General features: G+C 45.1%; 2 protein-coding genes across 5 annotated transcripts; one reads left to right on the forward strand and one right to left on the reverse strand.

Annotated features, from left to right (window-relative positions):
* The first annotated feature begins 1 nt into the window (after position 1).
* crybg1a (crystallin beta-gamma domain containing 1a) lies at positions 2-8,363 on the forward strand. 2 transcript variants are annotated; one of them, XM_011617330.2, is made up of 19 exons: positions 2-3,020; positions 3,280-3,318; positions 3,410-3,528; positions 3,725-3,899; positions 4,064-4,203; positions 4,314-4,443; positions 4,543-4,578; positions 4,821-4,981; positions 5,096-5,222; positions 5,301-5,449; positions 5,561-5,687; positions 5,802-5,831; positions 5,923-6,035; positions 6,178-6,310; positions 6,385-6,524; positions 6,896-7,019; positions 7,191-7,349; positions 7,566-7,725; positions 7,800-8,363. In XM_011617330.2, the coding sequence occupies exons 1-19, from the start codon at positions 234-236 to the stop codon at positions 7,886-7,888; spliced, it is 4,938 nt and encodes a 1,645-aa protein (XP_011615632.2). In that variant the 5' UTR covers positions 2-233; the 3' UTR covers positions 7,889-8,363. The 2 variants fall into 2 exon arrangements, with proteins under 2 accessions (XP_011615632.2, XP_011615633.2); XM_011617331.2 differs by having other exon boundaries at positions 4,317-4,443.
* A 261-nt stretch (positions 8,364-8,624) lies between these two features.
* rtn4ip1 (reticulon 4 interacting protein 1) lies at positions 8,625-15,486 on the reverse strand. Of its 3 annotated transcripts, none has more exons than XM_003976401.3 (9): positions 14,986-15,485; positions 14,461-14,612; positions 14,192-14,260; positions 10,459-10,583; positions 10,346-10,394; positions 10,027-10,166; positions 9,307-9,490; positions 9,031-9,123; positions 8,625-8,808 (listed from the first exon to the last, which is right to left on the reverse strand). In XM_003976401.3, the coding sequence occupies exons 1-9, from the start codon at positions 15,299-15,301 to the stop codon at positions 8,695-8,697; spliced, it is 1,242 nt and encodes a 413-aa protein (XP_003976450.2). In that variant the 5' UTR covers positions 15,302-15,485; the 3' UTR covers positions 8,625-8,694. The 3 variants fall into 3 exon arrangements, with proteins under 3 accessions (XP_003976450.2, XP_029688470.1, XP_011615631.1); XM_011617329.2 differs by having other exon boundaries at positions 8,626-8,808; positions 9,031-9,080; XM_029832610.1 differs by lacking the exon at positions 9,031-9,123 and having other exon boundaries at positions 14,986-15,486.
* Between the last annotated feature and the right edge of the window lie 45 nt (positions 15,487-15,531).

A 15,531-nucleotide genomic window follows, 5' to 3' on the forward strand; every position in this document is an offset into this window, starting at 1 on the left:
TTGAAAATAAACTAACAAATTTGAGAGAGGATTTGAGAGATGAATTAGAAAGACAGTTGGATTTCAAGACAAACAAGAAACTGAACTCTGACCTGAAAGCTCAACGCAGTCCCTTACAGTCTCTTAGAGAGACAGGGAAAGCCATTCCAGAAGCCTCACTAGTAACAAACTTCCAGACAGAGGGCAGTGATACTCAAGTCAAGAGCGCATTAGATGAAAATGAAGCCAGTGTCATGGATATAGGACAAGACTCTGAGTTAAGGAGAGTTAAGGAGATAGAAGTAGAAAGGTCAACAGTGCTGTGCGACGACAAGCACTTAAATCCTGAGAGTCTGAAAAAATCAAAGCAAATAGTTGCTGATGTTCTAGGAATGGATGTAACCGATGTAATGCAAGAATCTGACAGCCACATGAAAGAAAAGGCAGGTGTCCAGCAAGAGGTGCAATTTAAAAAAGACCCACTGAGTGGCAACGAGGCTGGGAGGTTCAGCGATATACCTATCGAAGAACATGTTTACGCAAAAATGAAGAGAAAACAATCAAAGGCATCTGAGGCAAGTAAGAGCAGCTCCATCAGCAAAGATATCGTTAAAGGAGATGTTAGTCTGGTCACTGGCCCAGACACTGAAGCAGTGGGTCAGGTGGTTGGTACCAGTCCACCCTATTCACCAGCCGCTCTTAAAAATATGGCTGAAGTTGACAGTCAACGTCCACTCGATCAGACTCAGACGCAAACAAAAGTTGAGATTCTGCCTAAAGCTCCACTGTGTACTGGTCAAAAAAAAGATCTTCCAGGGTCAAACCAGGTAGTCAATGACCCAACTGCAGATATACAGCAGGAGGAACAGGCCACTGAGAGCAGTCCTGCAAGGTTGTCTCAGGATCTGATAGCAGCTCAGGAGGATATCAGGGCTTTATCATCACAAACCACTGGACCAGATGAGGACTTGAAGAAGATACAAAGAGCAGAGAAAGGTCAACTTGATGGGACAGCAGAGGGTTTGAACATTGACCCCGAGAATGCAGATGTCGGCCAGTACCCCGTTAATGTTGAAAATAAACTAACAAATTTGAGAGAGGATTTGAGAGATGAATTAGAAAGACAGTTGGATTTCAAGACAAACAAGAAACTGAACTCTGACCTGAAAGCTCAACGCAGTCCCTTACAGTCTCTTAGAGAGACAGGGAAAGCCATTCCAGAAGCCTCACTAGTAACAAACTTCCAGACAGAGGGCAGTGATACTCAAGTCAAGAGCGCATTAGATGAAAATGAAGCCAGTGTCATGGATATAGGACAAGACTCTGAGTTAAGGAGAGTTAAGGAGATAGAAGTAGAAAGGTCAACAGTGCTGTGCGACGACAAGCACTTAAATCCTGAGAGTCTGAAAAAATCAAAGCAAATAGTTGCTGATGTTCTAGGAATGGATGTAACCGATGTAATGCAAGCATCTGACAGCCACGTGAAAGAAAAGGCAGGTGTCCAGCAAGAGGTGCAATTTAAAAAAGACCCACTGAGTGGCAACGAGACTGGGAGGTTCAGCGATATACCTATCGAAGAACATGTTTACGCAACTGGTGAGCAGGGCAAATCCAGTGTTGCTCAGGAGACAGGTAGGAGACCTGATTTCATATTTTTGTGCACTGAAGCACAGGCTGTTGATAATCTTCATAAAAACAGGAAAATGTGGATTTCGCCAGATAGGATTTTAAATGAGACGACAGATGATGACGTTTGCAAACAGGACATGAGCTCAACAAAAACATCAGCAGTGTCCAATGCAGAAAAGAAAATAGAGACAAGCTATCCAGGGAACACAGCAGAGACACAACAAAGAGAAACAACAGCAGCCAAAAGTATTCATAGTAAGAAAGTTGAGAATGAAAACCAGGATGGGAGGACTTTGGCAGATGGTCCTGTAGCTTTGAATGGCAACAATGATGTTTGTTTACAACCAGAGGAGAAGTCCAGAGGATTGGCAATGCAGAACAATTGGCAAATGAATACATCAAACACAGAGAGAACTTTTGTAAGCAAAACAACCCATAAAAGTGATGGAGAACTAAATGAAAAACTCCCAGTGGTTCAGGTTCCAGGCCCAAACAGCAGTGATGTTGAAAAGAGTGCTGATGGTGAGCCAAAGGCAAAGTCCAGTTTAGAACCAGAGTCTGAGACAGTCAGAAAAACAGGTCCCATAAACCTCAGTGATGAACAGAAGCTTGCAAACTCAGCAGGCAGCCAGTCTTTGACAGCTACAACAAGCACATCATCTCCACCTGACAGCACTGACGGGGACGGAACTGCATCACGCTGGTTTGAAGGAGAACATCTAGAAAAGGAGGACGGTAAAAGCAAGTCAGTGGTATTAACCAGCAAGCACGGCCATCCTGAGTGTGGTGGTGTTGAGGATTTTATCAAGAGCATTAAAGATGGCAGCATTCCTTTCTCACAACCCCTAAAAAAACATGGTCATAAAAAGGCTCCATTACAGCTTCCAGCAATCAAGGAGAACCATTTTGAAAAGACCTTCGATCCAGAAGAATTCCATTTTGGTTTAAGAACAGACAGCAGTATTTTGAGTGGCCCCTCCCCAGCTATGGCAATTAAGCTTAATGCAGCCAAAAGGAAAGGAGAGAAGCAAGAACAACCCTCAAACGGTGATATCAGTGAAGAAGCTGTAGACCCACTCAAATCACATGATGAGATCATAAGAAAAGGTGATGTCAGAGACACAAACACTGGGACGGGAGGAGAGCAGCAGCCTACGAAACAACAAGAGTCGGCAGGACGGTTTGGAAGGATGTCCATCCTCGCCAATTTACTCAGTTCTCCACTGAAGACCAAAGAGAAGGCAACATGGGCTAAAAGTGACACCGTGTTTTCCCTGGAAAAGGAAGACTGGCTTCCTCCTGGAAAACAAGGCCTCGGTCCACCCCTGCAGGCTGGTGAGGCCAACGTTGAGGTCACGAGATCGAAGGGTCACCACATGTTCGCAACGTCCAATGGTCCTGCCATAGACACTGTGAGTTGTTCCTAATTTTCTCTTCTCACCCCACTAATCCTGCACTTGAAATGTCATGTTCATGTGATCCCATGTCTGGGGCACGTCAGGGCTGTGTGTGGGGTCGCCACACACATGGTGAACTGTGGTCCCTGGGACAGCACGGAGGAAACATGAGCAATCACTATGTTGTTTCTATAGAAGTAAAATAATTGTGTTGTTTCTTCCAAGTTAGCTTTAAGAGGCTAATATATAAAATAGGAATCTAATTTGATTCCAGATTTGCATGGCGAGGGGTTCCCACAAAAGACCCGGGAAGGTATGACCACATGTTCACAACGTCTAATCATGGTTGGTCTCAACAGAGCTGCTGATGTTTTAGCTGATGAAATGTGTGTTTCTTCTACCAGATTGTCATATATGAACACGCTCAGTTTGGAGGGGAAGCCTTTCAAATCTCTCAGCACGTGGAGGATGCCAGCAGCATGAAGCTGGGCCCTGTCATTTCTGTTAAAGTCATCAGAGGATGGTAAGAATGTGGGTCTGACGCCCCTTTCGTGCTCAATACAGTCCACCAATTTCAGTGCTCAAAGACCTTTTTAGATCCTTTCTGCTTCTTTTCTGTGCTGCTTGTAATAGAAACGTGCCTGCTGGCGACACGAAGGAAGTTATCCGATAGTCCATTTGTCCAACGTTGAGACTGCTGAACTTTATTTTCTCCTTAGTTGGCTCCTTTATGAGAAACCTGGCTTCCAAGGTCGTATTATTGCCCTGGAGGAAGGACCCACAGAACACATTGTGAATATGTGGGCGGATCAGGAACCCGGCTCAAAAGACCAGCCAAACCCACCCATGCCAGCAGCCCCCATGGTTATAGGATCTGTCCGCTTGGCAGTCAGAGTAAGAGATAATGCAGTAAAATACAGACATGCATGTAACCTGCGGCTGGAAAGGAGCATGAACTTGTGCAAAAAGGCCAAAAGACACCCAGAGAAAGATTTAAAACAGGACATTGTAACTACCCAAAAAAAATGTGACAAGTGTTTATGTTGTGTGCATTATAGGACTATAGCATACCACAAATCGACCTGTTTGCAGAGGTCAATGGCGTAGGGAGGATGACGTCATACTGTGATGACACGGTAGAAATAAGTTCTTATCGGATCCCACAGACCACTGGTTCCATTCGGGTCCATTCTGGAGTGTGAGTCCAGTAAACTTGATTAAATTATTGACCGAAAACATTTTGAGTTATATAACCCCAATTTTGTGTGTGTGTGTGTGTGTGTGTGTGTGCGTGTGTGTGTGTTAAAGCAGCTGGTTGGTGTACAGTGATCCAGGGTTTGATGGATTTGTATCAGTATTGGAGGTGGGGGAGTACCCCTATCCTGAGTCCTGGGGTTTCTCTGAGCCCTTTGTTGGTTCTCTGCGGCCGCTGCACATGGTAATATAAAACTGAATTACTGTTTGATTCTTCTGTACATGGAAGGCATGCATGCGTCTGCTCCCCTGTGTTTTGGATGACAATGTTTTCTCATTGCAGGGGCCGTTACGGGTGGAATACCCTCATGAAACCAAGGTGTCTTTGGTTTTGCATATTTTTCCACACACAGTGAACTGAAATGTTTTATGAGATATATTTGATTGTCACACACACACACACACACACACAGACATACATACATACATACATACATACATACATACATACATACATACATACATACATACATACACTACATACAGTGGTGATGCAATTTTTCTAATGAGCAAAAAGTGACCAAGCCTATGAATCTTACACAGAACAATTTTTTTGTCCAGGCTGTATTGTTTGAGAGGTCCAACTATGAAGGAGAGTGTTTACATATTAGCACCGATGTGTACAATTTGCACGAGAAGCCAGCGGATGGATGCCATGGCAAAGAGGACAAGAAAAGGAGGAAATGGTCTACAGTGGGCTCAATAAAGATACTGGGTGGTCTGTAAGTTTCTGAGAAAGTTTCCTTCTGGCTGGTTTTGGCCCTCTCTAGCACTCTGGCTCACTAGTTCCCAGCAAAACCAATACAGTTTCATTATGTCTGTGGCTCTCCGCATAGCTGGGTGGGCTATCTGGAGGAAAACTTTGAAGGCCAGCAGTACATCTTGGAGGAAGGCGAATATCCTCACTACTCTGACTGGGGGGGCTCTGAAGGCAGACTCCTTTCATTGCGACCTGTGATCACAGTACGTCCCTAAGGCTCGATTTCATGATTAGAGAACTTTGGATTAAGCTTTTCTTCACTCTGCTGTTATCTTGTCCAGGACTTACTGTCTCCTCGTATGAGGCTCTTCAGAGAGAAGCAGTTTGAGCACCTGGGGCTGGGGAGTGTGGACCTGCTGGGCCCAGTTGCCAACATAGAGGATATTGGCTATTGCAACAAAACTCAGTCTATTGACGTCATCAGTGGAGTGTATGTAGCTATAGAGGCTGATTTTAATGAGGCCAAATCTTTTTTTTTACCATTACGGAATCCTTCACTTGCTAAAATTGTTGAGTTTGATGATTTTTGTGTTTCTGGCAGTTGGGTGGCCTTTGAGAATCCTGGATTTAGTGGTGAGCCTTACATCTTGGAGAAAGGTCTTTATGCAAATCCAGAGGACTGGGGGTCTTTGAACTTCAAGATCTCCTCCATACAGCCCATCCTCCATGTAAGACAACTGGTTACTGGACACATTTTCCTATACATATTAATCAAAATTCATTTTCCTAACAAACTTGATAGAGCAGAAGTTAACTCCCCTGTCTTTTTTTTTTTTTTACAGGAAACACTAATTGAAAGGAACAAACACAAGGTATCAGTCCACCATTGGCAGCCTTTACATGACGGTTTTGCTCATCCGTTGGAGCCGTTACTCTGGTTTACCATTTCTGTTCCTGTTTTAGTTGGAGTTGTATTCAGAGCCAAACTTTCAAGGAAAACTGCTGGCTCTGGAGGACAGTAGAGCAGCTCTGGCTGAAGACTTCATACCCAGGTCCTGTAAGGTGTTCTCTGGCAGGTACCGTCTCCTTTAACGCTACTTAATACTAATGTACGAATAAAACGTCAGTATTGTTATTGAACTGGAAGAAGCACTTGGTTGCTGTTCAGCCTCAAACATGAGGCTACAGCATCATGACAGCTTCCTGTTTGTTGCTCAGTTGGGTTGTGTATCAAGGAGCCCAGTTTACAGAGAACATGTACGTACTGGAGAGGGGTGAATATCCCAACAAAGAGGCTATGGGCCTGGCATCATCTGACACCACCATCCGCTCCATCCAGCACATCGGCCACGTAAGTAGCGCAGACGTCCCGCAGGTGGCTAATCACTAGGACCCCAATGACAATTCTGTTCCCCTCTGGTTTAGGAGCTCTCTCTGCCCTCCATCGTCTTCTTCAGTAAGGTGGACTTCAGAGGTCGCAGAATGATCTTCACAAATGGAGCCATCAACCTGCAACGAATGGGCTTGGACACACGGATTTGTTCCTTGGTGGTGGAGGGTGGAATGTACGTACGTCCCCTGTAGGGGTTATCACTGCTCTAGTTTTTGTTTTTTTTTGGGGTGGGGGGGTATCGCTACCCAGGAAATGCTATTTTAGTTTTCATGTATTACTCATTAGTTATGTAAGAATTGAAAGTGTTTTGTTCGGTTTGACGAGAAATTAGCTGTAGTGTCAGACCCCTATAAGGCTGTTAACTGCTGCTAGCTTAACATAGTTTATTGTTGTACCAGTAAAGTTGTCAACCGCATGTGAAAGAAAGCAAAATCAGATAAGAGTGTAAGCCAGCATTGACTAAAAATGTAGTTTTATGTCTTCCACACCTCACATCTTTGTAGGAGTGAATCTGCGACACCTTTACCATTTCTGTTTCCACAGATGGGTTCTGTACGAAGACAACAACTATTGTGGAAGGCAGCTCCTGCTGCATCCAAGTAAAGTGGCAGACTTGTGCAAATCCAGCGGCTGGCAGCGACTGGGATCCCTGCGCCCATTACACCAGGTAGAGAGGGAAGAAAAATTTAGGCTTGAATAGAAAAAGTTTAATCAGGACCCCTCCGGGTTTTTCATCTAGTCAGTTATCCAGGGATCCACAGCACCCAAATGCCACCTGCAGGAGTTTCTCTGGTGTTGGGAAACAGTTCAAATCAGAACCACTTTTCTTCTTCAACAGACACACGTGTACTTGCGGCTGCGGAACAAGGAGACGGGAGGTGTGATGTCCTTGACGGGGACTTTGGATGACATCAAACTGATGAGGGTTCAGGCCCTGGAGGAGACAGGGGCCCCGGAGCAGATCTGGCTCTACAGGGATGGCCAGCTCACTTGCAAGGTTATCAGCATGATCCTGCACCCTACATGATGCAACACATACATGTTGGTCTGCTGGAGACTTCATGCCGATACTTAAGCAGAGACTGGCTGCATGTCAAATCTCTATAGTAACTGCAGAAAAATTGGTATTTACTTTATTTATCACACCTGACCTACTGGACCTGGAACACATGGATTTTAGGCAATGCAGTAATTCTCATTCCTCTTGTCCAAGCTGGTGGAGGACTGCTGCCTGCAGACGTCCAGTGGGGTTGTAATGGCTGGGAGCAGACTCTGTGTTTCCCCTGACAAAGACATCGGCCAACGGTGGAACATCACCCCCGACGGCCTGGTGCGCTTCCACCTCAGCCCTGACCTGGTCTTGGAAGTCAAAGGTCTGAACATTTCAGCTGGTGATGACGATGTAAATATGTCACATGGGAACAATTAACTTTGCTTTTCCTTACAGGCGGGGGCCAGTATGACAAGAACCAAGTGATTCTCAAAAGTTTTGATGAGAACAAGTTGAGACAGCGGTGGACTTTGGAGGTCTTGTGAGCCACTGCTTCGAGTGGAAGCGGTTTAATGCCTCCCAGATGTGAGCCGAAGCTCCTCCAGGGGCAACAGGTCCTGCGGTGATGGAACTCTGGAGGGACTAGCCTGACAAAGGTGAGAGCGTCGGACCATGTTAAGCGCCACTGCAGCCGCTTTCACCACAAAGGGTGACCAACTAAAGGAGCAATTTACGTTGGTTTTTTTAATTCCTCAAAACTGCAGAAATATTGTTCTCTTCACATAAAGACATTTTCTGAGTGGACATCTGCTTTACAGTCAGTATACAGTCTGTAACCACATTTCAAAGGTTCCCAAGCTTGACTTTAACTATGCTACTTAATTTCACTCATTCTATATTCTCTATATGTGTTTTCTGAATTGCAATACAGCTGGTAATTGCAGTATGTGAATGGATGAGAGAACTGTTACATGTATAAAAGAAACTTTTCTAGCATTTTGTAATAAATGTTTCTCATGAGATTTGTGGATGAAGTTTCTTTTCCGATTGACACGCAATCTGTTTTGAACTCCTGATTGTGCCATCGGCCCCTGTAGAGTGGGACACCTTCACCCACTTCAGCCTCCGGGTAGGTTGGGTCATCGGGGAGGGTGTAGGGCATCAGCCAGTCCCACTTTTGACTGGCTGAATGAAGGTTTCTTCCAAAGACAATTTAACAGTCAACTTTTGTAAAAAATAACTCACTGATATTCTGCGGCGGAGGACATAGGTGGCCAACAGTCTGTGTTAAAAGGATTTTAATTTAGTTCTTACAAAAAAAACGTGTTATCCACATATTTAAAGCTACGAGTCAGCCCTGGCTAATCTGGACCACGGTCTTTCCTCGAGCATGACCCTTCTCCATCCTCTGAAAGGCCTCAGGAACCCGAGGAAAACTGAACGTTTCTTCCACCACCGCCTGGATCTGCAAAGGAACATCAGCAAAGATGTCTTGTTTCTCTATTTATACAACACTACAAACATGAAAAATGCTCTCGACTAGCCTAGAAAATAAAGAAAAGAAGAAAAAAGATCTTCCCAGATTGCTGAAAACTGGTTACAGCTGTGTGTTAATGTCAGTGTAACTACTGTTTTACATCACACGTAATATCTGTCTGAGTTATGATATAACTGAGTAGTTTGGCACCTGTCCTGCCTGCACCAGGGCTCCTATTTCATCCAGCGCAGGTCCACTGGCTGCAAAGAATCCCCAGCGGTAGTTAACTCCTTTTGCTATGTGCTAACAGTATGGAAACAATAGCGTGAAATGATGAATCATTTATTAATGACAATTATGCTGCCTGGGCGCAGCATTAAGCTAGCAACACTCCCACAATACCACAAGCTCAGAAGAAGCTGTATTAATCAATACACATCATTTCTGAATGTATCGAAAATGTACATTCTGTTTTGTGCGGTCTACCTTGAAGACCCTGGAGGTCCACAAAGCAGCAGTCTTCACCATGCCATCAGCAACACCCAGCACGTCAGCGTTGTGGACAAAGGGTGTGACCAGGGTGATGTATGTGGATCCACTCCAAGGCTTCAGCAAACCCGGAGCCCAGTGCTCTGTTTGGCCCCCAATGGTATCCAGGATCAGGTCAAATCTTGAGGAGAAAAGGAGGGAGCAAGATTAATAACAGAGGACAGCTCATAAAAGATACATGGACCACATCAAAAACCAGGTCAAAGCTCAAAGCAGATGTAGTGACACCTTATCATCCCAGTAGACCGCTCCGTTCTCAGAATGCTGGTTTACTTGTGGTCCCCAGAGACTCTAAAGGTAGAATGGGGGGCCGAGCATTTAGCTACCAGGCCCCCCTGCTGTGGAACCAGCTCCTTGTCCAGGTACGGGAGGCTGACTTTATCTCTACTTTTAATAATAAACTTAAAGCCTACCTCTTTAAAAAGGCTTATTGTTACTAATTCTGTAGTTCCAGTTACTATCATAGACAGACAAATTATCATACTTAGGGGGTCGTCTAATCATTAGGTTAACATCTTAGCTATGCTGCTTTAGACCGAGGCTGCCTCTCTCCTCCCCTCTCCTCTCCTCTCCTCTCCTCTCCTCTCCTCTCCTCTCCTCTCCTCTCCTCTCCTCTCCTCTCCTTCCCCCCCACCACCATAGACAATAATAACTCACTTCCAGCCCAAAGCCTCAAGCTGGTCCTTCACGGGTCCAGCAGTGTAGTCCACTACACAGTCTGCTCCCAGAGCCCCAACCAGCTGCTGAGCATCATGGGAGCAGGTAACGGTCACGTGGGCTCCCCAAGCCTTCAGAAGCTGAACACACATTTATACCATCTTGAAACACAACTGCAGAGCAAAAGCACGTGAGTACTTTGAGTTTTGTCCAGTTTCTAAGAAGGAAATTCACATTTGTCTGAATCTGATTTACACAACATGAAACCTTGTGCAATGGCTGAGGGAGGACACTACCACTGCAATATTTTTTATCATACCTGTATAGCAAATGTCCCCACTCCCCCAGACCCACCGAGAAGCAAAATCCTGTGGAGACAAACAGTGTTATTCAATAATCTTGCGTGGGCTTTGGAGTGTAGTGTTCCCCTACCTCTTTGTCGCACAGTTGTCCTTGGTGAGTCCTCCAGTGTTCACCAGTGCTGACCAGACTGTGGTGGCCACATAAGGGATGCCCGCTGCCTCTGTATGGGTCATTGATTTCGGCTTGTGGGACACCTGAGAACAAGACATGTTATGCAACACCACTTACAAATTTCACTGTGAAAAAAGCTGAAAAAGAAGATCCATCCATTAATCGTGCTGATCTTTAGACCCCAGAGATACTTCTACTCCCTGGTCAGGTCTATTTGGGGGAGCTGGGGGTCTGTAGACCCTCAGCCATCCTCCCAACCCATCCATGTGCTCACCCTCTGGGATTCCTGTGAGGGTATTCTCCAGTAGGATGGAGTACTGGACTCCTTTATATGAGGTGTTCAGTCCCAGTCCAGCCAGTGCCAAAGCTTGGTCCACATTGCAGGCAATAAATCAGGTTTGTTTTTAATGAGGGCTGGACGCTGCCATGGCCCTGTTACTGGTTCTCGTCATAACCTTCTTGAATAGAATTTCAATGAACAGCTCTGGTTATTGAGAGGGTCCAGTTTAGGACTGGCTCCCTGCTTTTGGGAGATGATGTGGTTTGGCCACGATCTTCAGTTCTCACTGGACCAGTTCACAGCTGAGGGTGAAGCCACTGGGACCAAAACTGGGCCCATAAAGGGTGGAGTGCCTTCTCCAGGTCACTGATGAGATCCTAGTCCTTCTTTCACCCATCTGTCAAACATCTGTCTCCTCTGGCTAAAACCTTTTCCTTTCTGTCCGGGAACTCATAGCTTCAACCACACCCTTGTAGTTTTGACTTATGGTGTTGAGGTAGAACATGTGTCAGTGTTCCCTCAGAACCCACTCCTGTCAGATCATTCTTTGATCACTTTTACATTTATGATTAAGGATTCTTCTATGCTGTAGCTAAGTTTAAGGAAGCAATCCCTGTGCTGATCCCAGGACCACTGTGTGCTTCCCCAGGGATCAATCATTATAATCTTAGCCCTGCTGAGATTGACTCTATTGCTGAAGGTGCAGCAACCTCACTGAGAATCACGCTTGATTCTGTTGCCCCCCTGAAAAAGAAAATAGTAAATCAGAGGAGGTGTGCCCCCTGGTATAATTCACATATCAGGACCCTCAAGCAGAAAGTGCGAAGACTGGAAAGGAAGTGGAATTCTTGTAAAATAGACAGCTATCATGTAGCCTGGAAGGACTGTCTATTAGTTTACAAAAAGGCCCTCCATAAGGCTAGAACAGCTTATTTCTCTTCTTTAATTGAGGAAAATAAGAACAACCCCAGGTTTCTTTTCAGCACTGTGGCCAAATTAACTAAGAGTCACAGTGTTTTAGATCCACGTATCCCTTCTTCACTGATAAAGTTCTAGCCATCATAGAAAAAGCTAACCAGGCCATCCCAACAACTGGACCATCACCAGATGTGCTGACTGTGGGAACGTACAGGGTCTCCAACGAGCCCTTAAACTCCTTCAGCCCTATATATTTTTCTGAGGCGTCATCGCTAATTCAGAAATCCAAGACCACCACGTGTCTTTTAGATCCTATCTCAACACACATATGTTTTACCATTGATAGGCAGTTCTATCCTGGACCATATCAATTGTTCTTTAGTGACAGGTTATGTACCCCGGTCCTACAAGGTGGCAGTGATTAAGCCGTTGCATAAAAAACATCACTGGATCCTGATGTGTTAGCAAACTATAGGCCGATATCCAACCTTCTTTTTATCTCTAAAATTCTTGAGAAGGTGGTGGTGACTCAGTTACTGGAGCACCTGCACAGGAACAGCCTGTTTGAGACGTTTCAGTCAGGCTTTAGAGCTCATCACAGTACAGAAACAGCACTTATTAAAGTTATTAATGATCTTCTTATAGCTTCAGATCATGGACTGGTCTCTATGCTGGTTCTGCTGGACCTCAGTGCTGCTTTTGATACAGTTGATCACAGCATCCTGTTACAGAGACTGGAACATGTGATTGGGATTAAAAGGACAGCACTAGACTGGGTTAGATAGTATCTATCTGATAGATACCAGTTTGCTCATGTCCATTGTGTTCCCTCCTCATACAGTAGGGTTAGCCATGGAGTTCCTCAAGGTTCTGTACTTGGACCAATCCTCTTCACCTTGTACATGCTTCCCTTAGGGAACATTATTCGGCAGCATGGGATAAATTTTCATTGTTATGCTGATGACACTCAGCTTTATTTATCCATCAGAGGAGACAGAGAAGTTAGTGAAGCTTCAGACCTGTCTAAAAGACATAAAGTCCTGGATGTCTTCAAATTTCCTCTTCCTTAACTCAGGAAAAACTGAGGTCATGGTGTTTGGTCCTGAACCTCTCAGGGATAGATAAGATCACATGATCACTCTAGATGGTATCTCATTAACATCTAGTCTCTCTGTGAGGAATCTAGGAGTAACTTTTGATCAAAATCTCTCCTTCAACTCACACATTAAATTAGTCTCTAGAAGTGCCTTTTTTCACCTGAGGACCATCACAAAGATCAGGAAGCTACTGACGCGGCATGATGCTGAAAAGTTAGTCCATGCATTTGTTACTTCCAGGCTGGACTATTGTAATTCTTTCTTATCAGGATGTCCAAACAACTCTTTAAGAAGCCTCCAGCTGATCCAAAATGCTGCAGCCAGAGTTCTGACAGGTATTGACAAAATAAATCACATAACTCCTGTAATGGCGTCTCTTCATTGGCTGCCCGTCAAATTTATAATAATTTTTAAAACCCTTCTTTTGACCTACAAGATCCTCAGAGGCCTAGCTCCATCCTACCTGGAGGAGCTAGTGACACGTTACCAGCCCAATAGACTGCTCCGCTCTCAGAATGCTGGTCTACTTGTGGTTCACAGAGTCTCTAGGAGTAGAATGGGGGGCCAAGCATTTAGCTACCAGGCCCCCCTGCTATGGAACCAGCTCCCTGTCCAGGTACGGGAGGCTGACTCCATCTCTATTTTTAAGATCAGACTTAAAAGTTCTTTGAAAAAACTTATTGTTACTAATTCTGTGGTTACAGTTATTATCATAGACAGACAAATTATCATACTTAGGGGGTCGTCTAATTGTTAGGTCACATCTTAGCTATGCTGCTATAGGCCAAGGCTGCCGGGGTTCAAAAACATGATTACCTGACAGGCCTCTGTCACCCCACTGGGTCATGGTTTCCTCTCCTCTCCTCCTCCTCATCAAGCAGACTAGTTATTTCTGCCCCCCCCCCCTATTCATTTACAGGTATCGCTGCCTTCGGAGCTGCATGATGACCTCCGGCCCCGCTGACCCACTCGGCCGGCGGCTTGCATAAATAGTGTATTTTTGTATGTTTCTGTGCTCTGTGCCCGTCTCCTCTCCTCTCCTCTCCTCTCCTCCTCTCCTCTCCTCTCCTCTCCTCTCCTCTCCTCTCCTCTCCTCTCCTCTCCTCTACCCCTCTCCTCTCCTCTCCTACCTATCCTGTCCTCTACCTGTCCTACCCCCTCTCCTCTCTCTCTACCCAGCCAGCCATCAGCAGGAGGGTCCCCCTACATGAGCCTGGTCCAGCTCAAGGATTCTTCCTGTTAAAGGGGAGTTTTTCCTTGCCACTGTTGCTTGTTGGGGGTCAGGTCCTGGGATTCTGTAAAGCGCCTTGAAACTATTTTGATTGTAACAGACGCTACATAAATAAAGATTGATTGATTGATAGATTGACAGTTTTGATCCTGTGTTTTAAGGTACCTCATTGGCACTCAGCACCACAAACTCAGCCAAGCTGCCTTGCTTCCATGGTGGGATAGCTGCCCAGACCTTAGAGAGACACGCAGAAAAGAAATACTTGAAAAGATCAATAAAATGAGTTCACAAGTGGCTGATAACTGAGCTCAAAAGACATCACGGCGCCCCCTCACCAATACAAAATTGCTATTATTGTTAATCATTGAATGGTTCAACACCAGAGTAGCAAAAACAAGGCATAAATGTGAGGTGAAAAGGTTCCTGAGATTTACCTCATCCCCCTCTCTGAAGTACTTCACATCCAGCCCGCACTCCATGATGGTTCCAGAGACCTCCCTGCCCAGAATGAGGGGGAACTCGCTGCCGGACTGCAGGACGTTTAGAGGGTCCCTTTGCATAGAAAATGTTGCAGCACCGTGACCCCCTGAGAGCAAAGACATCATAACACGTGATGCATGAAACGGATCATCTGAAATATTTGCTGCCAAATTCACGAGTAAGAACCAAAAATACGCAAAAGACAGCTTCTCACTTATTTAGTCTTTAAAGTAAATGAAATATGGAAGAGGCTGTAGTTTCCACCAGGATTATTCTGTTCTCAACAGTCCGAGCTCATCTTTCTCACAGTCAGAATTTCATTTCAGCGATCATGAAAGGTGTCTTTCTGACATAAATGTCCCTTTTCCACTCATGTGGTTCTTGCCATTTCAAACATAGAATCCATGATAATACTGGGAAATCGTGCACATCAAATCTGGTGAGCAGAAATTCAATTGACGCTGGCCATTGTCTCTCACCTCTCATGGAGACATCAATGGGGTTCAGTCCTGCAGCAAACACTTTAACAATCACCTCATTTGGATAGTTTATAACAGGGAAGGGGGCATCTTTAGAGAACCGCAGAACCTCGTTGCTGCCATATTTTTCAATAACCCAGGCGGGCATGGTGCTGCTGCACACCCTGGTAGCGCTGAAGAGTCTGGTGTGGCTGCACCTCCAACACGCTTTCATCTGCCGCGCAAACTGACCTTTTCTGACTCCAGAGAAAACCATTGCTTTCGCAAAATGGCCAATGGAACACATTTTCTTTGGATATAGAGGAAAAGCGTGCATTTAAATGGATATTGTAAATAAAAAATAGCTAAATAAACACATCTTGATTTAGCACGCTGACCCTCTCATGTTTTACATCAGAATACGTAAAGCAAATGGTTTGAAGTAAAAGAAGAAATTAATAGATTTTAGTCCCATGTCGCCAACGTCCTCTACCGTAGTGAGCAGCTTCCGCTTCCTAGATCCGCCCCCCTGTCATCTCACCAATCACAGAGCAGTTTACTCAACCA

The sequence above is a fragment of the Takifugu rubripes genome, chromosome 2 (genome assembly GCF_901000725.2).
Source record: "Takifugu rubripes chromosome 2, fTakRub1.2, whole genome shotgun sequence".
Classification (NCBI taxonomy): domain Eukaryota; kingdom Metazoa; phylum Chordata; class Actinopteri; order Tetraodontiformes; family Tetraodontidae; genus Takifugu; species Takifugu rubripes.

Coding starts and splice junctions, on each gene's coding strand:
- crybg1a (XM_011617330.2), top strand. CDS start 234: ATGGATATAGGACAAGACTCTGAGTTAAGGAGAGTTAAGGAGATAGAA. Junction 6,311..6,384: donor CCATCCAGCACATCGGCCAC/GTAAGTAGCGCA, acceptor CCTCTGGTTTAG/GAGCTCTCTCTGCCCTCCAT. Junction 6,525..6,895: donor TTGGTGGTGGAGGGTGGAAT/GTACGTACGTCC, acceptor CTGTTTCCACAG/ATGGGTTCTGTACGAAGACA.
- rtn4ip1 (XM_003976401.3), bottom strand. CDS start 15,301: ATGCACGCTTTTCCTCTATATCCAAAGAAAATGTGTTCCATTGGCCAT. Junction 10,395..10,458: donor GACAACTGTGCGACAAAGAG/GTAGGGGAACAC, acceptor TTGTCTCCACAG/GATTTTGCTTCTCGGTGGGT. Junction 8,809..9,030: donor CCCTGGTGCAGGCAGGACAG/GTGCCAAACTAC, acceptor GTTCCTTTGCAG/ATCCAGGCGGTGGTGGAAGA.